Below are 17,258 nucleotides of genomic sequence, written 5' to 3'. Positions count from 1 at the left end.
TTTGTAGCCAGTCATTTTTATTTTTTGGTTCAACTGGTTTGGCGGCGCACACATGAAGAACGCGTTGTTGTTGTTTCAGCTAGAGGCGGAGCTCACCAAGAAGATGGACGACATTGAAGGTACATCCAATGCAAAGTCAAGTCAGTAGACAAAATGGGCCAATCAAGAAATGTTACAGGAGAGATCGAAAGCTACCAGGACCAAATCGAGTCAGAGCTGGAAAGCAGCCGACCCAAACTCAAAGGAATTTACGCCGCCTACACCAAACAAGGTCAACGTTTGCCTTTGTTTATGTTTGTCATAAAAAGAAAATGTGGTTCAATGTTTTTTAAGTTAGTTAATTCTGTCGAGGGATATTTTTCATACATTTTTGTATTGTAAAATAAAAAGCTAAGCTTTTATTTAAAAAAAAACATTTAATTTTCAAGCTCTTAATTTTAGCATTAAGTGTGAAATCATGCAGACCTTATGATTTTTTTGGTGGGGGGGCTTCCTGACTAAATCCAATCCATTGCGAATGTGCATATTAAAATTTGGGACATAGACTTTCAGCAGCACGTGAACGAGGCCCTGGGCGCGTCCCCTGAGCCGGAGGAAGAGGACCAAAAAGAGACGGAGGAGGACGAGGACGTTCTGGAGGCGGTGGCCAAACACTTTGGCAAAGATTTGGCCGAGCTCACCCTGGAGAAGCTCATCGAGTTGGAGCAGATCGGGGGCGCATCTGAAGACCCGCACCGGCAGGAGCCCAAGAGGAAAGGACCTACGCTGGCGTCCATCTTGGGAGCCAGCCTGCCCACCGCTGCTTCGCTCGGCCTCAACAACTCTTGTGCCAAAGAGGAGCAAGATGACGGTAAGGAGGGAGCCGAGGGAGCCTGGCCTCTTCGAAAATTATGTGTTAGTATGTTAGCATAGGTTGCAAGTGTTCCTGTTGTGGAAGGACTTTTTGAGCTGGCAGTGCAGAGCCGTGGGTTTGATTCCCTGTGAGTCACCTCCATAAATATTGACTCTTGATGCACTTCCTGTCTGGCAGTGCAGGGGCAGCCCTAAACGGCCTCCAATTAAGCCCCTAATGTCCCCATTTTTCCTCCCAGTGGACCCCCACACCCCCTTTTTGGTGTCAATGAGATCATGCTAACTCTAACGGTGTGGACCAGAAGAACACGTCAGGCACGTAACAATTCACGTCAAGCAGCCTGAATCCGACCTCGGCTGACTCTGTCAATGATGTCACGTCATTCCGACGCTATTTGGCGAAATCAAATTGGACTAGAAATGTGAGCGCCTCTTCAGCGAATATTTGCAGCTTGTGTTAAATCTCTCAAAGCACTTTGGCGGCCCCTTGAATTAATCATGACAGTCATCATTATTCGTCGCACCCATGTGACATGTGGTCAGGCGGGGGCATCCCCTCCACCCCCCTGAACCTCTTGTCTTGAATGTGAATGGCCAAACCATGACAAACCAACTCTGGTCTAACTTTGTTAGCACTTAGCCGCTAGCCGGAGTAGCATGCTGACAATACCGTATTGACTCCTAACTTGAATGTGAATGGCCAAACCATGACAAGTCGGGTCTAACTTTGCTAGCACTTAGCCGCTAGCCAGAGTAGCATGCTGACAATATCGTATTGACTCCGAACTGTCTGCATAAACAAGTGAACTCCATCAAGCCCGGAGGGGGTTGGGGGGGTACTCAGTTCCCCCTTTGAGTCCACATGGGGGGGGGGGGGTATGGAGGGTGGAGCAGGTGGTTGAGTGGGTGTTCACTCGGCGGAACCTCCTCCAAGGTCGAGCGGGTCGCGTTTTAATGGGTTGGCTCTGGCTCGCCCGTGTCAGCGAGAATCTGCCACTCTATTTATTGCCCAGCTGGATGCTTGTGTGTGCGTGAGGGGGGGGGTCGGGGGTTGGGGGGGCTGCTGGCCCCACACATGAGCAGGGAAGATTTCCCACTCCAGCACCTGCTTTCTTCTTCATTTTGGCCACCCAATGATAACACGAGTGCATGTCTGCAGAGCAGAACTGATGTTTAAAAAAATCCATTTCAAGGTCTGATCTCATGAGCAGGTTGACAAATCTTTTGCTTTTGCTTGAGAATTGTAGCAAAACAGGTCAACTACTGGCCATCATATCATGAAATATGCATGGCGTAGCCTCTCAGAAGAGTCAGCGCGATCAGCTGCAGGACTTATTTGAGCTTTTCAAAGGGAAAAAAAGACATCAGTGAAAAAAGTTGTCCACACAAACATGCAAAGTTGACAGGTTAGCCATAAAAACAAAAGATGAAAGAAAATGTGGAAAGCATGAAATCAACTTTTTTTTGTTGTTGCCCATTCAGCGTTTTGGTAGACGTAATGAGGTCATCAAAGGGGACGTCTGCCAAGAGAGTAGAATAAAAAAACAAAGACAAAAGAAATTTGGGGAGAAAGAGAAGCTCTCTCTTTTTTTCATGGGTGCAATGAAATTAGCAAGCCGCGTGCGACTAGCGCCAGGCTAATTGACCTCCCCCGAGTCTTATCAGCTACTGCTGCCTCCTTCTTATCAGCCGGCGCTTAACGCACAGGAACTTCTTGGAGGGCTGTGCCCACCAGATAACGAGCGCTCACCCCAGTGCACCAGATTTTAGTTTTCAGGCGTTTTTTTTTTTTTTTTTAACCAAGAAGCTTCACAAACTGTGTTGCTTCTGTTTGTTTGTGCGACAGAAACTTCTGCCGAAGGCGGCGAGCTGGACCTGAGCGGCATCGATGATAGCGAGATCGAGCTGGTACATAGCCGCTTGGCACCAAATGATTTTGTGTGATCACTTCACCAGATGACAATGTGTTGGCCTCCTCAAGACCTTCAATTTCAGTTGTGATTGTGAGTGAAAATAACCAACCAAAAAAAAAAAGATAATTTTGGTTTGCAGTACCTGCTGAGTGAAAAGGAGATCAAGGTCAAGACAGCTCTCTGGATGGCTGAGAACTCAGACTACCTCAAAGAACAGAAAGGTTCTTCTTCTTCATCATCATCTTCATGTTCTTCTTCTTCTTCTCTTCATCTTCATCATAGCATGGCAGCATTATTTTGGTTTTTTTGGCCAAAATTTGACTTTTGTTTGTAGAAAAGGAGGCCAAGATTGCCAAGGAGAAGGAGTTGGGCATCTACAAGGAAAAGAAGAAGGTACCAACTCTTCTTTCCTTTAAAGTGAGCTTTGTAACAATGTCAATTTGAAAGTTAGCTTCTGAAGTTGGCTTCTATTATTACTGCTAAATTTAGATCTCAGGAGGACATGTAAGCTTCCAAAGTTAGCTTCAACATTGGAATCCAATGTTAGCATCCAACGTTACCTATGTTTGAGCTAAGGTGATAGCTTCCAATGTGAGCTGCCATAATAGACTCTAAGGTTAGTTTACGTTAAACTCTAATGTTAACTTTGATTGTTAGCTGGTTACATGAGTTTTGGATTTCCCTGGTTCCGTGACCACATCATCCCGTGTTGTTTCCCGAACAGCGAGTGACGGCGAAGCGGGTGGCCATCCGAGCCGACACGGCTGATGAGGCCATCGAGAAAATGCTGGAGCAGAAGAAGATCTCCAGCAAGATCAACTACGATGTGCTCAAGGACCTCAACATCAAGAACGCAGCCGGCCCCGCTCCCAAGTCCCCCCGGGGTCTTGAAACCGGCATGACCGGGCTGAACGGACGTTATCAAAGGCCGGGACGGGCCTCGCTCAACCTCAGCACACCGCTCAGCTCGCTGGGGAAAAGGTTTGTGGGCACAAGCGTTTCTATGCTTGCGATGAAACGATGCAGCTGACTGCATAATCACTTCAATGAGAAATAAATCTAAAGACAAAACGTCTTTCTACTGTCATGGCATAAACATAAACACGCTTTTTGTCTATACAACTTGTAGTATGCTGCTATTAGCTCAAAATGCTAACCTTATGCTACTGTCACGAGGCCGAGTTGCTGTGTGGTCTGGATAGTTTTTGGGATCTCTCAAAACACCTTCATCTGTCAAGTGTAGCAGTACTTGTAAAATAATGCTATGGTGCTAACAGTAATGCTAACAGCAGTACGAGCAAGACTGCTAGCAGTGTGCCAACACAATTCTAACTAAGCTCAGTTGCTCATAACATTGATTTTGAAAAACCGAGGCTCGTTAGCAGAATACGAAAGCGGGACAACAACAACGTGGCTGTCATCTCTCGGGCTAACCATTTGCAGCCTGGGAAAAAGCCCCCAAAAGAAGGCACGCGGTTGGGGGGCAGAAGAGTGGCCTTTGAGCGAGAGCGACGATGCGCCTCTGCTGACAGTGCAGCCATTGTGCCTTGTTGCTGAGGAGGCCACATTGTGGGGCTCCCCGTTCAACAGCGTGCTCATCCCCCACTTTGACACCCTCCTCGTGGATTCTCGTTGCACTTTTTGGGGGGGCTCTTCCTAATGTGTCGTTGTTAACGAGATCAGTCAGACCAAATGAAAAATAAATGTTTCCCTTTTGCCAAGACGAGAAACTTTTGTGCTGCTCCCGTTTCTAAAATGCGGCATCGAGGCCATCTACTGGTGGCTGTGCGTCAGTCAAGTTGTCTCCAAGTTTGACAGTGGAGGAGCATCAAATGCGCCAAGTGGGCTGCTTAGGTTGGAAGTCCTCTGCGGAATTGTTGCAATATGAAAGCAGCTCCTGCCTTTGCCAAACACGCCCCCCCCCACTTCCCCCCCATCCTCACTGGGAAGAAGCAGGCTCCAGAAATTGCGCCTAATTGCCCTCAAGTGGTGTTCTCCTGCTCCCATCTTCCTTCTCATATTTTTTTTTCCCGAAAGAGAGAAGAAGAAAGAGAATTCCTGACGGGGTTTGTTTTCCGGCGAGAGTCTGTGTTGGTTTTCCACTGTGGAAAAACTGGCAGCTCAGCACTTTAGCCGGCGGATATTTGCCACCGACACCCCCTGGATGGTTGGTGGGAGACGTGAAATGGCGTGGGCCGGCGGCGGGTGTCAGTTGCACCGACGTAGTGTCAAATGCGGTTGTGACTGGAAGCACTTCCAAGGATTGTTGTATTGAAAGGAAAGAATTAGGAGAACTCAGCTTTTCCCCACAACTGTTTTCCAGAAACACATGAGAAGGGCGTGGCAACATCATCGCTGACCTGGACATTTTTCATCTTCTGACTGGGGGAAGTTGAAAAGGTCGCACCTCCGTCGATACCTTTTATACAAAATAGCGAGACTGGAAAAGCTGTCTTAGTTAGAACGGGGATTTAGATTCCACTTCCTTTGTCCCTTAAGCGCAAGCCTCCCTCACGCAGATTAATTTTCCCTTTTTTTTTTTCTTCATACTTACGCCGCAGTCTTTGCTCTTTCCTTTCTCGCCTGTCCTCTGCCCCTTAAACACACGCACGCCCAATCTGGCGGCTAAACTCCTGTCAGTCGTCAATCACCTGGGCGGCTCAGGTGACGGCTAGGGTGGCAGCTAGGGCAGCGGCTCAGGCGGCGGCTCAGGTGGCGTTTCATTTGGCGCTAAGCTGATTAGCGCCGTACCGCTAATGCCGGCAGCTACCGATAGTTTGACGCCAGAGCGGTTAGCGGTGGGCGGAGTTAAAAGCCAGTGGAAATGGTCACATCATTAGGTACACCTTTTGACTGGTGAATAGCGGCACGCGGGAGAGCACAGACCTCCGCTGAGGCCTCACTGCTAGCTTAGCAGCTAGTTTCAGGTCACTTGAAGGTTGATCACATTGAATCTGAATAAAAAAAAAAAAAAGTGCTGCAGTGCATCGTGAACACTTATAAGGCATGTCAATTATTTTTTTAACCTTTATCGGCCTCTTCGATCTGCACGAAATCATTCCGAGTGAGATGAGCAACGGCAGCGGCGCGTCTGTGAGAGCGCCACATACTTGTTGTCAGTGTTCGCATGATTTATGCGGCAGCGGTGGCGGCGGCTACCCGCGGCTCCTCTTCTAGTCGGTCGCCACGGAGACCTGCCGACTTTTGACCTTTGACCCCCAGCGCTCGCAACCGCCTAAACAAAAGCGACATGATTGGCATATTATTAAAAAGCCCCCCGCTGGTGGCGGCTGGCCCCAATATTCGTACTAACCAACACAAAGTCCGGGTGAAAAGTTGCATTTTGTTCCCATTAGTGGAGGAAAAACTTTTTGAGGTTTGTCTTTGTTTTTTATTGTCAGGTTACAGCCATTTGTGAGCGGGCGACCTGGCAAGAAGATGGCTGTACAGCAGGTGAGATTTGCGTCTGCCTTTGTCCGCAACCTCACCGGCATCAACGCCTTCCTGGGTGTTTTAAAAAGGGTCACCGGTGACCTCACGCTTCCAGTCGGCAGCGATGCCTCGGTTTCGGGGGACGGTTCTGTCTCGGAGTGTACGGCTTTTGTTACCATGACAACCAGATAGGCCTCGCAGATGATTTGTCGTGGCTTCATTTGAGTTACTGAGGGGAGAATGCCAAAGAGTCCTACTCGACTCTCTGCCCTTCGACAAGCCCCCCCGAATGTACCCCAGGTTGCCCCCCCCCACACGCGCACACACATTCTCCCCTTCTTTCTCCTTCCAAATCCCTTCAAGTCAAAAATGTCCTCGGCAGCACTTTTTTTTCATGCTGCGTTTTAACTCTCAGCCCTTCTGATGGACGCGCCTTTCAAGCATTGGGTGTGTGTGTGTGTGTGTGTGTGTGTGTGTGTGTGTGTGTGTGTGGTGTGTGTGTGTGTGTGTGTGTGTGTGTGTGTGTGTGTGTGTGTGTGTGTGTGTGTGTGTGTGTGTGTGTGCGCGTGTGTGTGTCTGTGTGTGTGTCTGTGTGTGTGTCTGTGTGTGTCTCCTGTGGGACTCAAGTCATTTTGGACAAGATGGCGGCTGTCATGACCACAAGCGACCTCATGACGATTTCTTTCTTTGACTGTGCGCCGCTCTTGCTTGCTTCCTGCGTTTTCCATTCTGGTTTTGCTTAATCACGTGCCAGCAGAAGTGCTGGGGTCAACAAGCCTCGTTACCTAGCAACCAGCCCCCCCCCTTGGGAACAGGAAGCAATTGTCCGTCATGATTGGCCCAGGCTGCTGCCCTCTTATGTAATCTTGCAGATTAGATGCGATGGGATGAGTGCACTCTGCCCACTCACTGGCTCTTTCCCAGGAATTAGACTCTACCATCATCCGAGCAAACATACTGTCTGTGGGTTTGATAGGGGATAAAAATGGTACAGCCTAATTCCTGACACTTTTGGAGAACTCAGTCCTGGGAGTCCATAGAAGCACTTCCCGTGTGTTTTTGCATCTGTAACTCATTTTAGCGTAGCCTGATAGCAAAAGAAACTGCATGCGGGGCTCAGCCCATTTGTTTGAGCCAGCAGGCAGCCAGGAAGGAAAGACAACCGGGAAGGCACAACAAAGGAAGGGGTCTTGAGGCCTTTTTTGGTAGCTCTACTCGCAGCAGACCAAATTTCATCTTGCAAAGGTCAACTTGCTACATTACATATTTACATATTCATTCACATATCCTCTGAAAATGCGAGCCTAAAATCAAAACCGAAATTGCTAACTTTCGCCTTGAGACTTTTTTGTGGTTCGACTCGTATGAATTTGATGTTGCCAATTCAAAACTGGCTTTGTCCTTGTTTGACTTGTGTCACTGAAAAAAGAGGTGGCAATATTTCCCTCTTTGCTCAGCCCTCCCGCGCAGCCCCCGTGGCCGCGGCGGCGCCGGCGCCACCGTCCGTGTTGGTGGAGAGCGGCCCGGTGGCCTACGACGACCCGGCGGGCGAGGAGGACGAGGACGATGAAGAGGACGCCTGCGTAAGCGTCATAGAGCTGATGGGCAGTCAAGGTCAGTGGGAGGTTGCCGTTGCTTAGCGCTGCTAGCACGTTAATTTTTTAGTAAGCCACAAGTCCTCTGCTTCTATCCCAAAAGTATGCAACGGCCGTTTACATTTGGTGACGTTGTTTTTACCCAGCAAATTACGGCTGCGATGATTACGACGACGGCTTCTAGCGGCGGCTAGTTTTGTCCTTCGACGTCGCACCGCTTTGCATACTTGAAGGGACGCAGCCTTCACCAGAACAAGATGGCGGATTCCGCGGAGAAGGGTCACACATCTGTCGTTGGGCAGCTAAGATGGCACCGGCGACACACGTCTCGTTTGGAACAAAGTCGCCGCAATGACGTGTGGAAAAACTTCACCATGCAAGCAAGTACTCAAGAAATGTTTGTACTTCCTGTTTGGACAGGAAGTGGCTTCAGTGCGTGAAAAGCGTCAAGTCTCCAGAGCTCTTCAAGCTTGTTGGTTTTCACCTCAAGGGAAACAAAAGCATGAGTTTCTTTTCATTTATTTATTAACGTTAGCTGGCACGCTTCTGCTGCGGCGACAGCGGCCATTCTTTGAATGAAGAATATTACTGGTGCGGAAGTTATTTTTTTTCTGGACACTTTCAAAGATGGCTTCCAGTGAGGGAGCATTTTTGTTTTTGTTTGCTTTTTTGAATTTTACAAAAGTGGCCACTGAGGGTGTCGCTAAGGTGATGGTGGCGTAGTGATATCACATGTGGACAGCATACGACGTCACATGATCTCACATTTCATGACGTCTCAATTGTGACGGCTGTGGCTCAGGCAGTAGAGCGGGTCGTTCGATCCCAGCTCTGTCACAGTCACATGTCGTTGTGTCCTTGGGCAAGACACTTCACACACCTTGCCTCCAGGTTGCCATTGTAAATGAGAAAGTGTTCTCAATTGGCTTACCTGGTAAAACATTGAATGAAAAAGAAAAAAAAAGTCAGATGATATCGCTTAATGTCATTTTGGCCTTGTCGCACGTGCTGTTCATGTGACATCAAGTCATGTGTCACATGATATCACATAATGTGGCTTGTCACCTTTCATGTGTTCCAACCATAAGAACGTGTCCAGCAAACAGGAAGTAAACTGTTGAACATGTCAGTATGGCACAAAATCCATCTAGATTAATAAATTTTTCCCAAGCATGCAAAGCGCATTTTTATTCTTGAAAGGATGCATATCTAATGATGAAATTTGGGGTTGTATAATATATAATAATAATACAATATATAGAAAATGGATGGATGGATGGATGGATAATATAATGTAATATATAATGTAATGTAATATAATGTAATTAATATACACACACACAGTCAATATGTATTCAAAGCTGAGGTGTTTTGCACCACTTCAGTGTGTGGTGTGCAAAAAGATCCCTTTTTGAATCCCAAATGGATCTATCTTGATTCCACTTCCTGCTGACAACGGGCAACGTGGTGTGATTTAATTTATTTGTGATGTATTATATTTACAGCCTTCATATCCAGCTGCGCGTCTCTGCACGTGTATGTGTGCCCGTGTTTGTGTGTGTCGGCACAGAGCCATAATTACCTGCAGTCCAACGGGTTGGTGCGGCGCAGGTGGCAGAGCCAATTTAATTACAGGCGGGCCCGAGCTGACTGACGCCCACCTGCGTCTGTGTTGATGTGTGCTGTTGTTTGTCTTGCACAAATAAGTTGAGCTGTGTTGTGCGTGGGAGCAAAATCAAATTCGTTGACCTTTAAACGCAGGAAATGTCCCTTTTTTAATGCCCCCCAAAACGTTAGTTGAGCGCAATTGTGCTGCATTCAAGCAAATTTGGAAAAGGTTCATTTTAAAGCATGTCGAGTGCTGAACCAAGTGTGTGAAAAGGCCGCCTCATCAATCGGAGCCTGTGCTGCTCTCAAGAAAACTGGGAATTTTGAGGTGAACTTATTTTTTTTGCTTTTCTGCTCCTTGCCGTGACATCCAGCCCAAGCGGGACAAAATTGACAGACTTTCTTTCTTTCTTTCTTTCTTTCTTTGCACGGGCAAGTCTCAGTGGTGCACTCAGTTATGTCCCACTAACTTATTCCGCTTCCGATGCAAAACCATCCTAATATTTTATGTTAAGGCAATATTTTGTGAGGGCGGTTCTGTCTTTTTTGTTGTCATGACAACCAGAGGCAACGCTAGGGTGTCATGAGCTACCCACCAATTGAGCAAGTGGCAAACTCAAGCACAGCCAACTTCTGATAAGACAAAGGGCGTTCAAAATTTCATATTTTCACTGGTGGCAGCAGCGCTTCACCAACATGCCACTCAAGTCCGTTTTGACAATTAAACCTCACGAAGCGCTATATCCGAAATTCAAATACGTGGTAAACATTCGGAGTGGTTTCCATGGAAACCAGGGAGATTGCTCACATGGGGACCAGAACTTATTTTTGTGCCTATTTGGCTCGATTCCCGGGGCTGTCCGCTTTGTATTTAGCCTTGTGCGCCGCGTCGTCCTCCCACGCCAAGCTCGTTGTCGACAGCAGCGCTGATGCAGACGGACAGACAGACAAAAACAAATGTGATGTAAAAATAGACAAACGGAGCGGTAGATGCCCCTTTTGGCCCATGCTGGACGCCCACGCCAAACGCCCACACCGTCTGCCGGGAAGTCAGGGCGCTTCCGGCCCGAAGGCGCAAGGATGCACCGAACCGGCAGTCCAATCAGGAAGCAGGAATCCTGAACTTTGGCTTCCAGTCCTCGGAGATGAAAGAGAGGGAGGGAGAGATGGGCGGGTGGGCGAGAACCCGAGGGTTCAGGAGGTGCCCCCACACCTCCACACGAGTGCTTTGTCTCCATTGTTGGCGTACAACGAAGACAAATTCATTGATGATCGCTGTTGTCGGCTTGTTGTTTGAAAGCAACGTTGGATTCCGACGGATTGGGGTTGTTGCTCTCTTTCGCCACCTCACTCACTTTGCGTGGCTCAACATCACATTGTTTCTCAGTCTTGGCACGTTTTTTTCCAACATATTTGCCGTACTTGGAAAGAAACGCAGATCAAGCAGACGTTGACGAGGGGTGGGGAGTTGGCGGGGTCGTGAGAAAAGTGCAGAGGGTTTAGTCTTCTTGTCCTGAGAGTTGTTCGATTGATTTCTTGAGCTTATTCGCAGGAATTCAGCCGCTGGCTAATTAGCACCGACTCTGGTGTCGTTGGCCGCTTGTTGCTTCCTGCTCCACTTTATGGAATTGATCGCTTCGCTCCATGATGGTAACTTGAGATGCATTACAGCACCACTCGTGCTCCCCGGTCCAAACAACCCACATCCAAATTGTGTTTTTTTTTGTACCTGTTGGTCTTGATTTGCAATCCGGTCCTGATGCTGGGAGCATCTTCATGGTCTCCATGGAATCGGCTCTGGGCATTCAATGAGGACACCTTCAATAACCTATCAATGGCTGTGTCCACTCCCATGACGGCGCAGACGCCCACTATTTGCGCCTGTGTATGGAAATACAAAAAGACAGAAAGTCAGTTTAACAGAACTTTGCACCAGAGCAATTTATGATGGAAGGGCCTTTTTGGGGAGTTCAAACGAGGTGCCGTCACTTCCTATTTTTTTACCCCCCGCCTTCCTTTCTTGCACAGCTGCACATTGCTGCGTGAAGACTTTTCATCCCACTGATGAAAAAGAACGTCAGTCATCTCATAAAACCGAGTGCCTGTAATTTGCGGCAAAAGGTGGGACGCACCCCGGCAGAGGGGGCCCGGGGGGGTCGCTCGCTGCGAGACGTCTTTGCCTCATTTCATGTTGACTCACACTTGATGAGGTGCATTCTCACCTGGCTCTCACAAGCTGCAGACATGACTCAATCGCCACTCACCTCATGTGTGTGTGCGCGCATGTGAGCACATTATGAAGTGGTTGGGAAACTTTAACGCTTGCGTTCAGGTTTATCGAAATCCCAAACTACTTTTCGTGTGTTTGTATGTGCAACAAGTTGCACATGCCAGCACGTGTGTGTGTGTGCGCGTGTGTGCGTGCGTGCGTGCGTGCGTGCGTGAGTGTGTCAGCAGCTGAGGTCAAAGGTCACTTAGCTGCGCTCAGCTGGTCACTTAGCCATCTCCCGCCCCCTTTTGTTCCCGGGGGGGGGTCAACTGGCACATCTGCCTTCGAGGAGGAGGAGGATGAAGATCTCGTGCCTGCACACACTTCACACACACGCACACACGCAGTCCATCTGGCCTGTGTGATAGCAGATGCTCCTCACACACGCATGTAAAAAGATGCAGCAGCTTTTGAGCCCAACATATTTCCTTTCAAGCTTCTTTCTTTCTGGAGGTTTTAGAAATCTCATCCCCCCCAAAGCGAGTTTGAAATTGGCTAAGCGTGTTAGCCATTTTGCTCTGAAGCGGAACGTCCACGTCATGAAACCTGTGACTGCTTTTTTTACCCCCTCAAGCAACCAACCAACCGACCGCAAGTTACAATGATTCATTAACTGCCTATCCCACACGCACAAACAGAGACACACACTTTTGCGGCATCTGCTTTATCCTTTTCAAACGTCCAAAGTCCATCAGAGCCTTCCAAGTAGTGTGAATGCAAAGTGGGCGTTGACGCCTTTTGGAGGTGAGCAAGGGAGTGAAAATCCTGAGTCATGTTGTGTCTGACCTAGTTCTCACTCTCATGCTATTGATGCATAATCCATGGCGCTCCCTAGAGGCGCATAGGAAGCCTCAACGACTTAGGGGTGTTTGGCAATGGAAAGGATCTCGTGTACGAGTTGTACAGAGCGAGTGTGATCATGTCATTAAAAAAGAAAACTGAATCAGCATTTCTTGCATCTTGTGGGTGCATGGCACCTTCTGCTGTTGCCATGATGACAGAAGGAACAATGGAGCCTTTCACAGGCAGATGGCGCATAAAAAACAAAAAAGTTCCTGATGAACATTTCTGACTCTTAACAGGCTTCAAGATCTTGACTGATTTCTGGTACGTATTTTGTTTTGAGTGCAATTCCAGACTTCACTGCTAGCAGCTGCGCCGTAAATGTGCACGGTGACATTGTGGCGTTCAGGTCATGTGTTTACGTTCTGATGGTGTCATTTGCTTACGTCGTTTGGTTACGCCACTTGTTGTCTTTCTTTGCTCGTTTTTGTTTCGTTTGCATGATGTGTACGTCGCTCATATGTTTACGTGACTCATTGACGTCGTGGCTGCATGCATTCCGTACATCCCGAATGATGCTAGTGTATTAGCATGTTCATGTTAGCCATTATCAAAGAGCAAGTTGCTAGTTTGCTGCCATTTTCTGGGAGCTGTGTCCTTGTTTCTTCCATTCTTCCGTCTCAGTGACCTTGACCTCTGTGAAACCCAGCAGGATTTGGGAGGAGCCCTGAGGGGGATTTCCCCGCCCCCAAATCCCAAATCCTGTTCTGACTTTGATGTGCTGAGCAGGTATTCCACGAACCCAGCTTCAAAAGCATTCATTCTTTGCACCGACAAAGGTTGATTGATGTTTTGAACCCACCTCTGCTTCAGCCAATCGACATTCAGATGCGTCCATGCCCGCCGGCCGCTGAAGGTAAGCGTTTTGAGTGCATGATCTCTTTTAGACTTAGACTTAGACTTAGACAAACTTTATTGTCATTTTGTCAACACTGGGTGTACACAAAACGAAATTTCGTCGCATACGGCTTTCAACAAAGTAGTGATATTGCGGCTGGTTAAAAAGTGACATTCTATATAAAAATATGAAATAAGATAAGTATAAAGTACAAAGTGCAGCAGTGATAAAGTATGTAAACAGTGCAGGAGACAAAAACAGTACCGTAATTTTCGGACTATAAGTCGCACCGGAGTATAAGTCGCACCAGCCATAAAATGCCCAAAAATGTGAAAAAAAAACATATATAAGTCGCTCCGGAGTATAAGTCGCATTTTGGGGGGCAATTTATTCGACAAAATCCAACACCAAGAACAGACATGAACGAGCAACAACAGGCTAAACGATACGGTATGCTAACGTGACAAACACAAACGAGGAGCTGAGAATGGGCCTGACGTAACATTCAGTTATTTTAAAAAAACTATTACATAAATAACACGTTTATAAAACCATCTGTGTCACTCCAATTAATTAAATCCATCGATCGTCCTTTGTCAACAATGCCGTGTGCCGCGCCGCAGTTCAAATTATTCCACAGGCCCATACAACGATATATAAACTATATTTTAAATAACTATCACATAAACAACAATATTATCAAACCATTTGTGTCACTCCAAATCATTAAATCCATTGATCAAATTTCTCGTCCTTTATGTCATCCTGGTGACAGAGGACATGTCCAGAGGATATGGCGCTTTAAAGTGTTAATTACTTTATTTGATTTTTTCTCTCTATTTTTCATGTTTTGAATATGTTCAAGATAAAGATATCAAAGCATGTGAAGTGATCAACTATACTAAAAATAACATGTGAAGTGGTCAACTATACTTGTAAGTAAGTGATGTGTTAATGATCAAGTAAAAATTTGTGAAAAAAAAACATATATAAGTCGCTCCTGAGTATAAGTCGCCCCCCCCACCCAAACTATGAAAAAAAAACGCGACTTATAGTCCGAAAATTACGGTATTTACAAGTGTGCAGAGGAATGCTAAGTTTGAATGTTCAACAGTCTGACGACAGCAGGGAAAAAACTATTGCAGAACCTGGTGGACCTGCAGCGGATGCTGCGAAACCTCTTCCCAGAGGGCAGCAGGGAGAACAGTCCATGGTGGGGGTGTGATGGGTCACTGATAATATTACGGGCTCGGGACACGCAGCGCTGGGATGACAAGTCCTGAATGGAGGGGAGAGGAGCCCCGATGATCCTCTCTGCTGTCCTCACCACTCTCCTCAGGTTCTTCCAATCGGAGGCGCTGCAACCTCCACACCACACTGAGAGACAGCTTGTCAGAATGCTCTTAATGGTGCTTCGGTAGAACGTCCTCATGATGAGTGGGGGCAGGTGGGCTCTCCTCATCCTCCGCAGGAAGTACAAGCGCTTCTGTGCCCTCTTGACCAGTGTTGTGGTGTTCACAGTCCAGGTGAGGTCGTCTGTGATGTGGACCCCCAGGAATTTAGTGCTGCTGACCACCTCCACAGCTGAGCTGTCGATGATCAGTGGAGCGTGGTGAGGCTGGTTCTTCCTGAAGTCGACGATGATCTCCTTCGTCTTCTCCACATTCAGGATCAGGCTATTGTCTCTGCACCAGCCCACCAACTGCTCCACCTCCTCTCTGTAGTCCAGGTCGTTGTTGTCACTGATGAGGCCCACCACCGTTTGTACACTCGTTTCAGAAAAATCCCGTCTACTTGCAGTCCACTTGTGGTCTGAGGTGTCCTTTTAAGGCACTAGGAGGTCCAATCCAGTTTGTGTTCTCATGTGGCCGTTTAACCGAGCTCACTTGTCTGAATGTTTCCCAAAGGATTGGCCGGTGTAAAGGCTCAGCGTTGAGCTAGATTCTGAATTGGCGACAATCTGCCTCCAAGTCGTCCAATTGATGAAACGGACCTGCAAGTTGCCATCGACGGTGCTGTGGTGGAGAGAGTGAGCAGCGCCAGGTTCCTGGGGGTGCACATCAGTGAGGATCTCTCCTGGTCCACCAACACCGCGTCGCTGGCGAAGAAGGCCCGGCGCCGCCTGTACTTCCTTCGGAAACTCAGGCGAGCGGGGACTCCTCCGGCCGTCATGACTACGTTTTACCGCGGCACCATTGAGAGCGTCCTCTCCAGCTGTATTGCTGTCTGGGGTGGCAGCTGCACTGACCAAGACTTGAAGGCCCTGCAGCGCATTGTGAAAACGGCTAGTAAGACTATTGGTGCTTCTCTCCCCTCCTTGAAGGACATTTACACCTCCCATCTCACCCGCAAGGCGACCAAGATTGTGAGTGATGTGAGTCACCCCGCTCACCCTTTGTTTGAACTTCTGCCCTCTGGGAGGCGGTACAGGAGCCTGCGCTCCCGCACCACCAGACTTTCCAACAGCTTCGTACTCCAGGCTGTTAGGATCCTGAACTCGCTCCCCCTTTCAGCGTAGCGTCCTGTTCTTGCTGTGTGCTCACTGGCTCGGTTTTGCCCCTCATATTCAATGGGTTATTGGTCTGTTTTTATTCATCGCTCATTTTATTTTATTTATTATTTATTATTTATGGTTTGTGCCTACTTGTTTTTGTTTTGTGTCGCCTACTTGTATGTCTCGTCACCGTGGGATGGAGGAAACGGAATTTCGGTTTCTTTGTGTGTCTTGACGTATGAAGGGATTGACAATAAAGCTGACTTTGATGAGTGATTTTCAAATTCATTAGTTTTGCAGCTTGCTTCCAACCCTGCTGTGCGCCCCCTCCTATGCCCGCCCCTCCCTGGGACAAAATCTCATTATTGAACCTTCTGTCAGATTCAGTATTCTCTGCCTCCCGTCCTCTCTCCCAAAAGCTTTGGGGGCGAAGAAGCGTGTCGGGAGTTCTGATAAGTTCCCGGTGGGCCGCCGCAGTCTCCTCTTTTGCGCCGCCACTGCACCGACGCCTCTCTAAGAGAAAGGCCACAATCCCTGTTCATCGGAATGGCCGGAATGGGACCAAGAATTCTATTGTTCTCTTGGCCTGCCCCCCACCTCCCCGCATGCCATCCACCAAAACCACCTCCAATCCATGCGCCCTGCCATGTGAAAACTAAACATCAACATTAAGTGAGGCCATTTGTGTGTTTTAACTGGGGCTTTACAAGCTCCTCCTCAGAACGTTTGATGTTTTGTTTTCCATTTGCTTGAAAAGGTCACACCGTTGCGCAATAGTGCGATCTGGAGGCCCGGTTCCAAGATGGCAGCCGGCGCCGAGTCATCACATTTTAGGCTGCACGCGTGTTCAGTAGCGCCGTCACGTTGAGGACGCAGCTCGTAGTGATGTCTGTCAAAACACGGCCCGCGCCTCCCCGCCCACGGGCCGCACGACCACACGGCTTGCCGTCCGCCATGATGCATTGTGACAGGCTGACGGCTGGCACCTAAGTGAGCATTTAGCTTGCAATCACTCTGACATGTATGTGTATGTGTGTGTGTAAAATTAAAATGTTAGTCCCATGGCGGACCGATTCTTGCTACATGTCAAAATATTTGCAGTACTTGTCACTCAGTGAGTAGGCAGTACAGTTGTGCATCACTGTAACTTCAAATCGCTGTTATAAATTGGAGAAACAGCGCTATCTGCCGATGCAAGGTAAAACCGCTCTTGTGTGCAGCAGTCAAGAGTGTCGGTCGCGTTTTCGTTTGATATCGCGAATGTTCGAATAAAGGTGTCGTACCTGTGTTTTAAAATTTTGCCACTCGTGGCTTTGCTAAGGTTCTAAAAAAAAAGAAAAACTATATAAAACTCAATCAATGCAATTTAGATGTCTTACATACACATTGTAACACACACATTTGTAACCCTTTC

General features: G+C 47.9%; 1 protein-coding gene and 1 long non-coding RNA gene across 5 annotated transcripts in view; both read left to right on the top strand.

Moving 5' to 3' along the window:
- Positions 1-8,572, top strand: part of LOC119116699 (transcription factor IIIB 90 kDa subunit-like) — a 21,953-nt gene extending 13,381 nt beyond the window's left edge. For 3 of the 4 annotated variants that reach the window (XM_037242346.1, XM_037242347.1, XM_037242345.1), the window contains exons 10-19: positions 80-119; positions 179-271; positions 545-850; positions 2,699-2,760; positions 2,905-2,986; positions 3,100-3,158; positions 3,490-3,746; positions 6,167-6,218; positions 7,655-7,811; positions 7,939-8,572. In XM_037242346.1, coding sequence (XP_037098241.1) covers positions 80-119; positions 179-271; positions 545-850; positions 2,699-2,760; positions 2,905-2,986; positions 3,100-3,158; positions 3,490-3,746; positions 6,167-6,218; positions 7,655-7,811; positions 7,939-7,976 — 1,146 coding nt within the window. In that variant the 3' untranslated portion in view covers positions 7,977-8,572. The remainder of the gene's footprint in view (positions 1-79; positions 120-178; positions 272-544; positions 851-2,698; positions 2,761-2,904; positions 2,987-3,099; positions 3,159-3,489; positions 3,747-6,166; positions 6,219-7,654; positions 7,812-7,938) is intronic. The other variant, XM_037242348.1, reaches the window with a different exon arrangement.
- Positions 8,573-12,785: 4,213 nt separating this feature from the next.
- On the top strand, positions 12,786-16,406 carry LOC119116753. The gene is made up of 3 exons (XR_005096338.1): positions 12,786-13,241; positions 13,326-13,368; positions 16,264-16,406. It is a non-coding gene; the product is annotated as an uncharacterized LOC119116753 (long non-coding RNA).
- The last annotated feature ends 852 nt before the right edge of the window (positions 16,407-17,258 follow it).

The sequence above is a fragment of the Syngnathus acus genome, chromosome 22 (assembly GCF_901709675.1).
Source record: "Syngnathus acus chromosome 22, fSynAcu1.2, whole genome shotgun sequence".
NCBI lineage: Eukaryota > Metazoa > Chordata > Actinopteri > Syngnathiformes > Syngnathidae > Syngnathus > Syngnathus acus.
The sequence above is the reverse complement of the archived record's forward strand: the minus strand, read 5'-3'. Positions and strand labels throughout refer to the sequence as shown.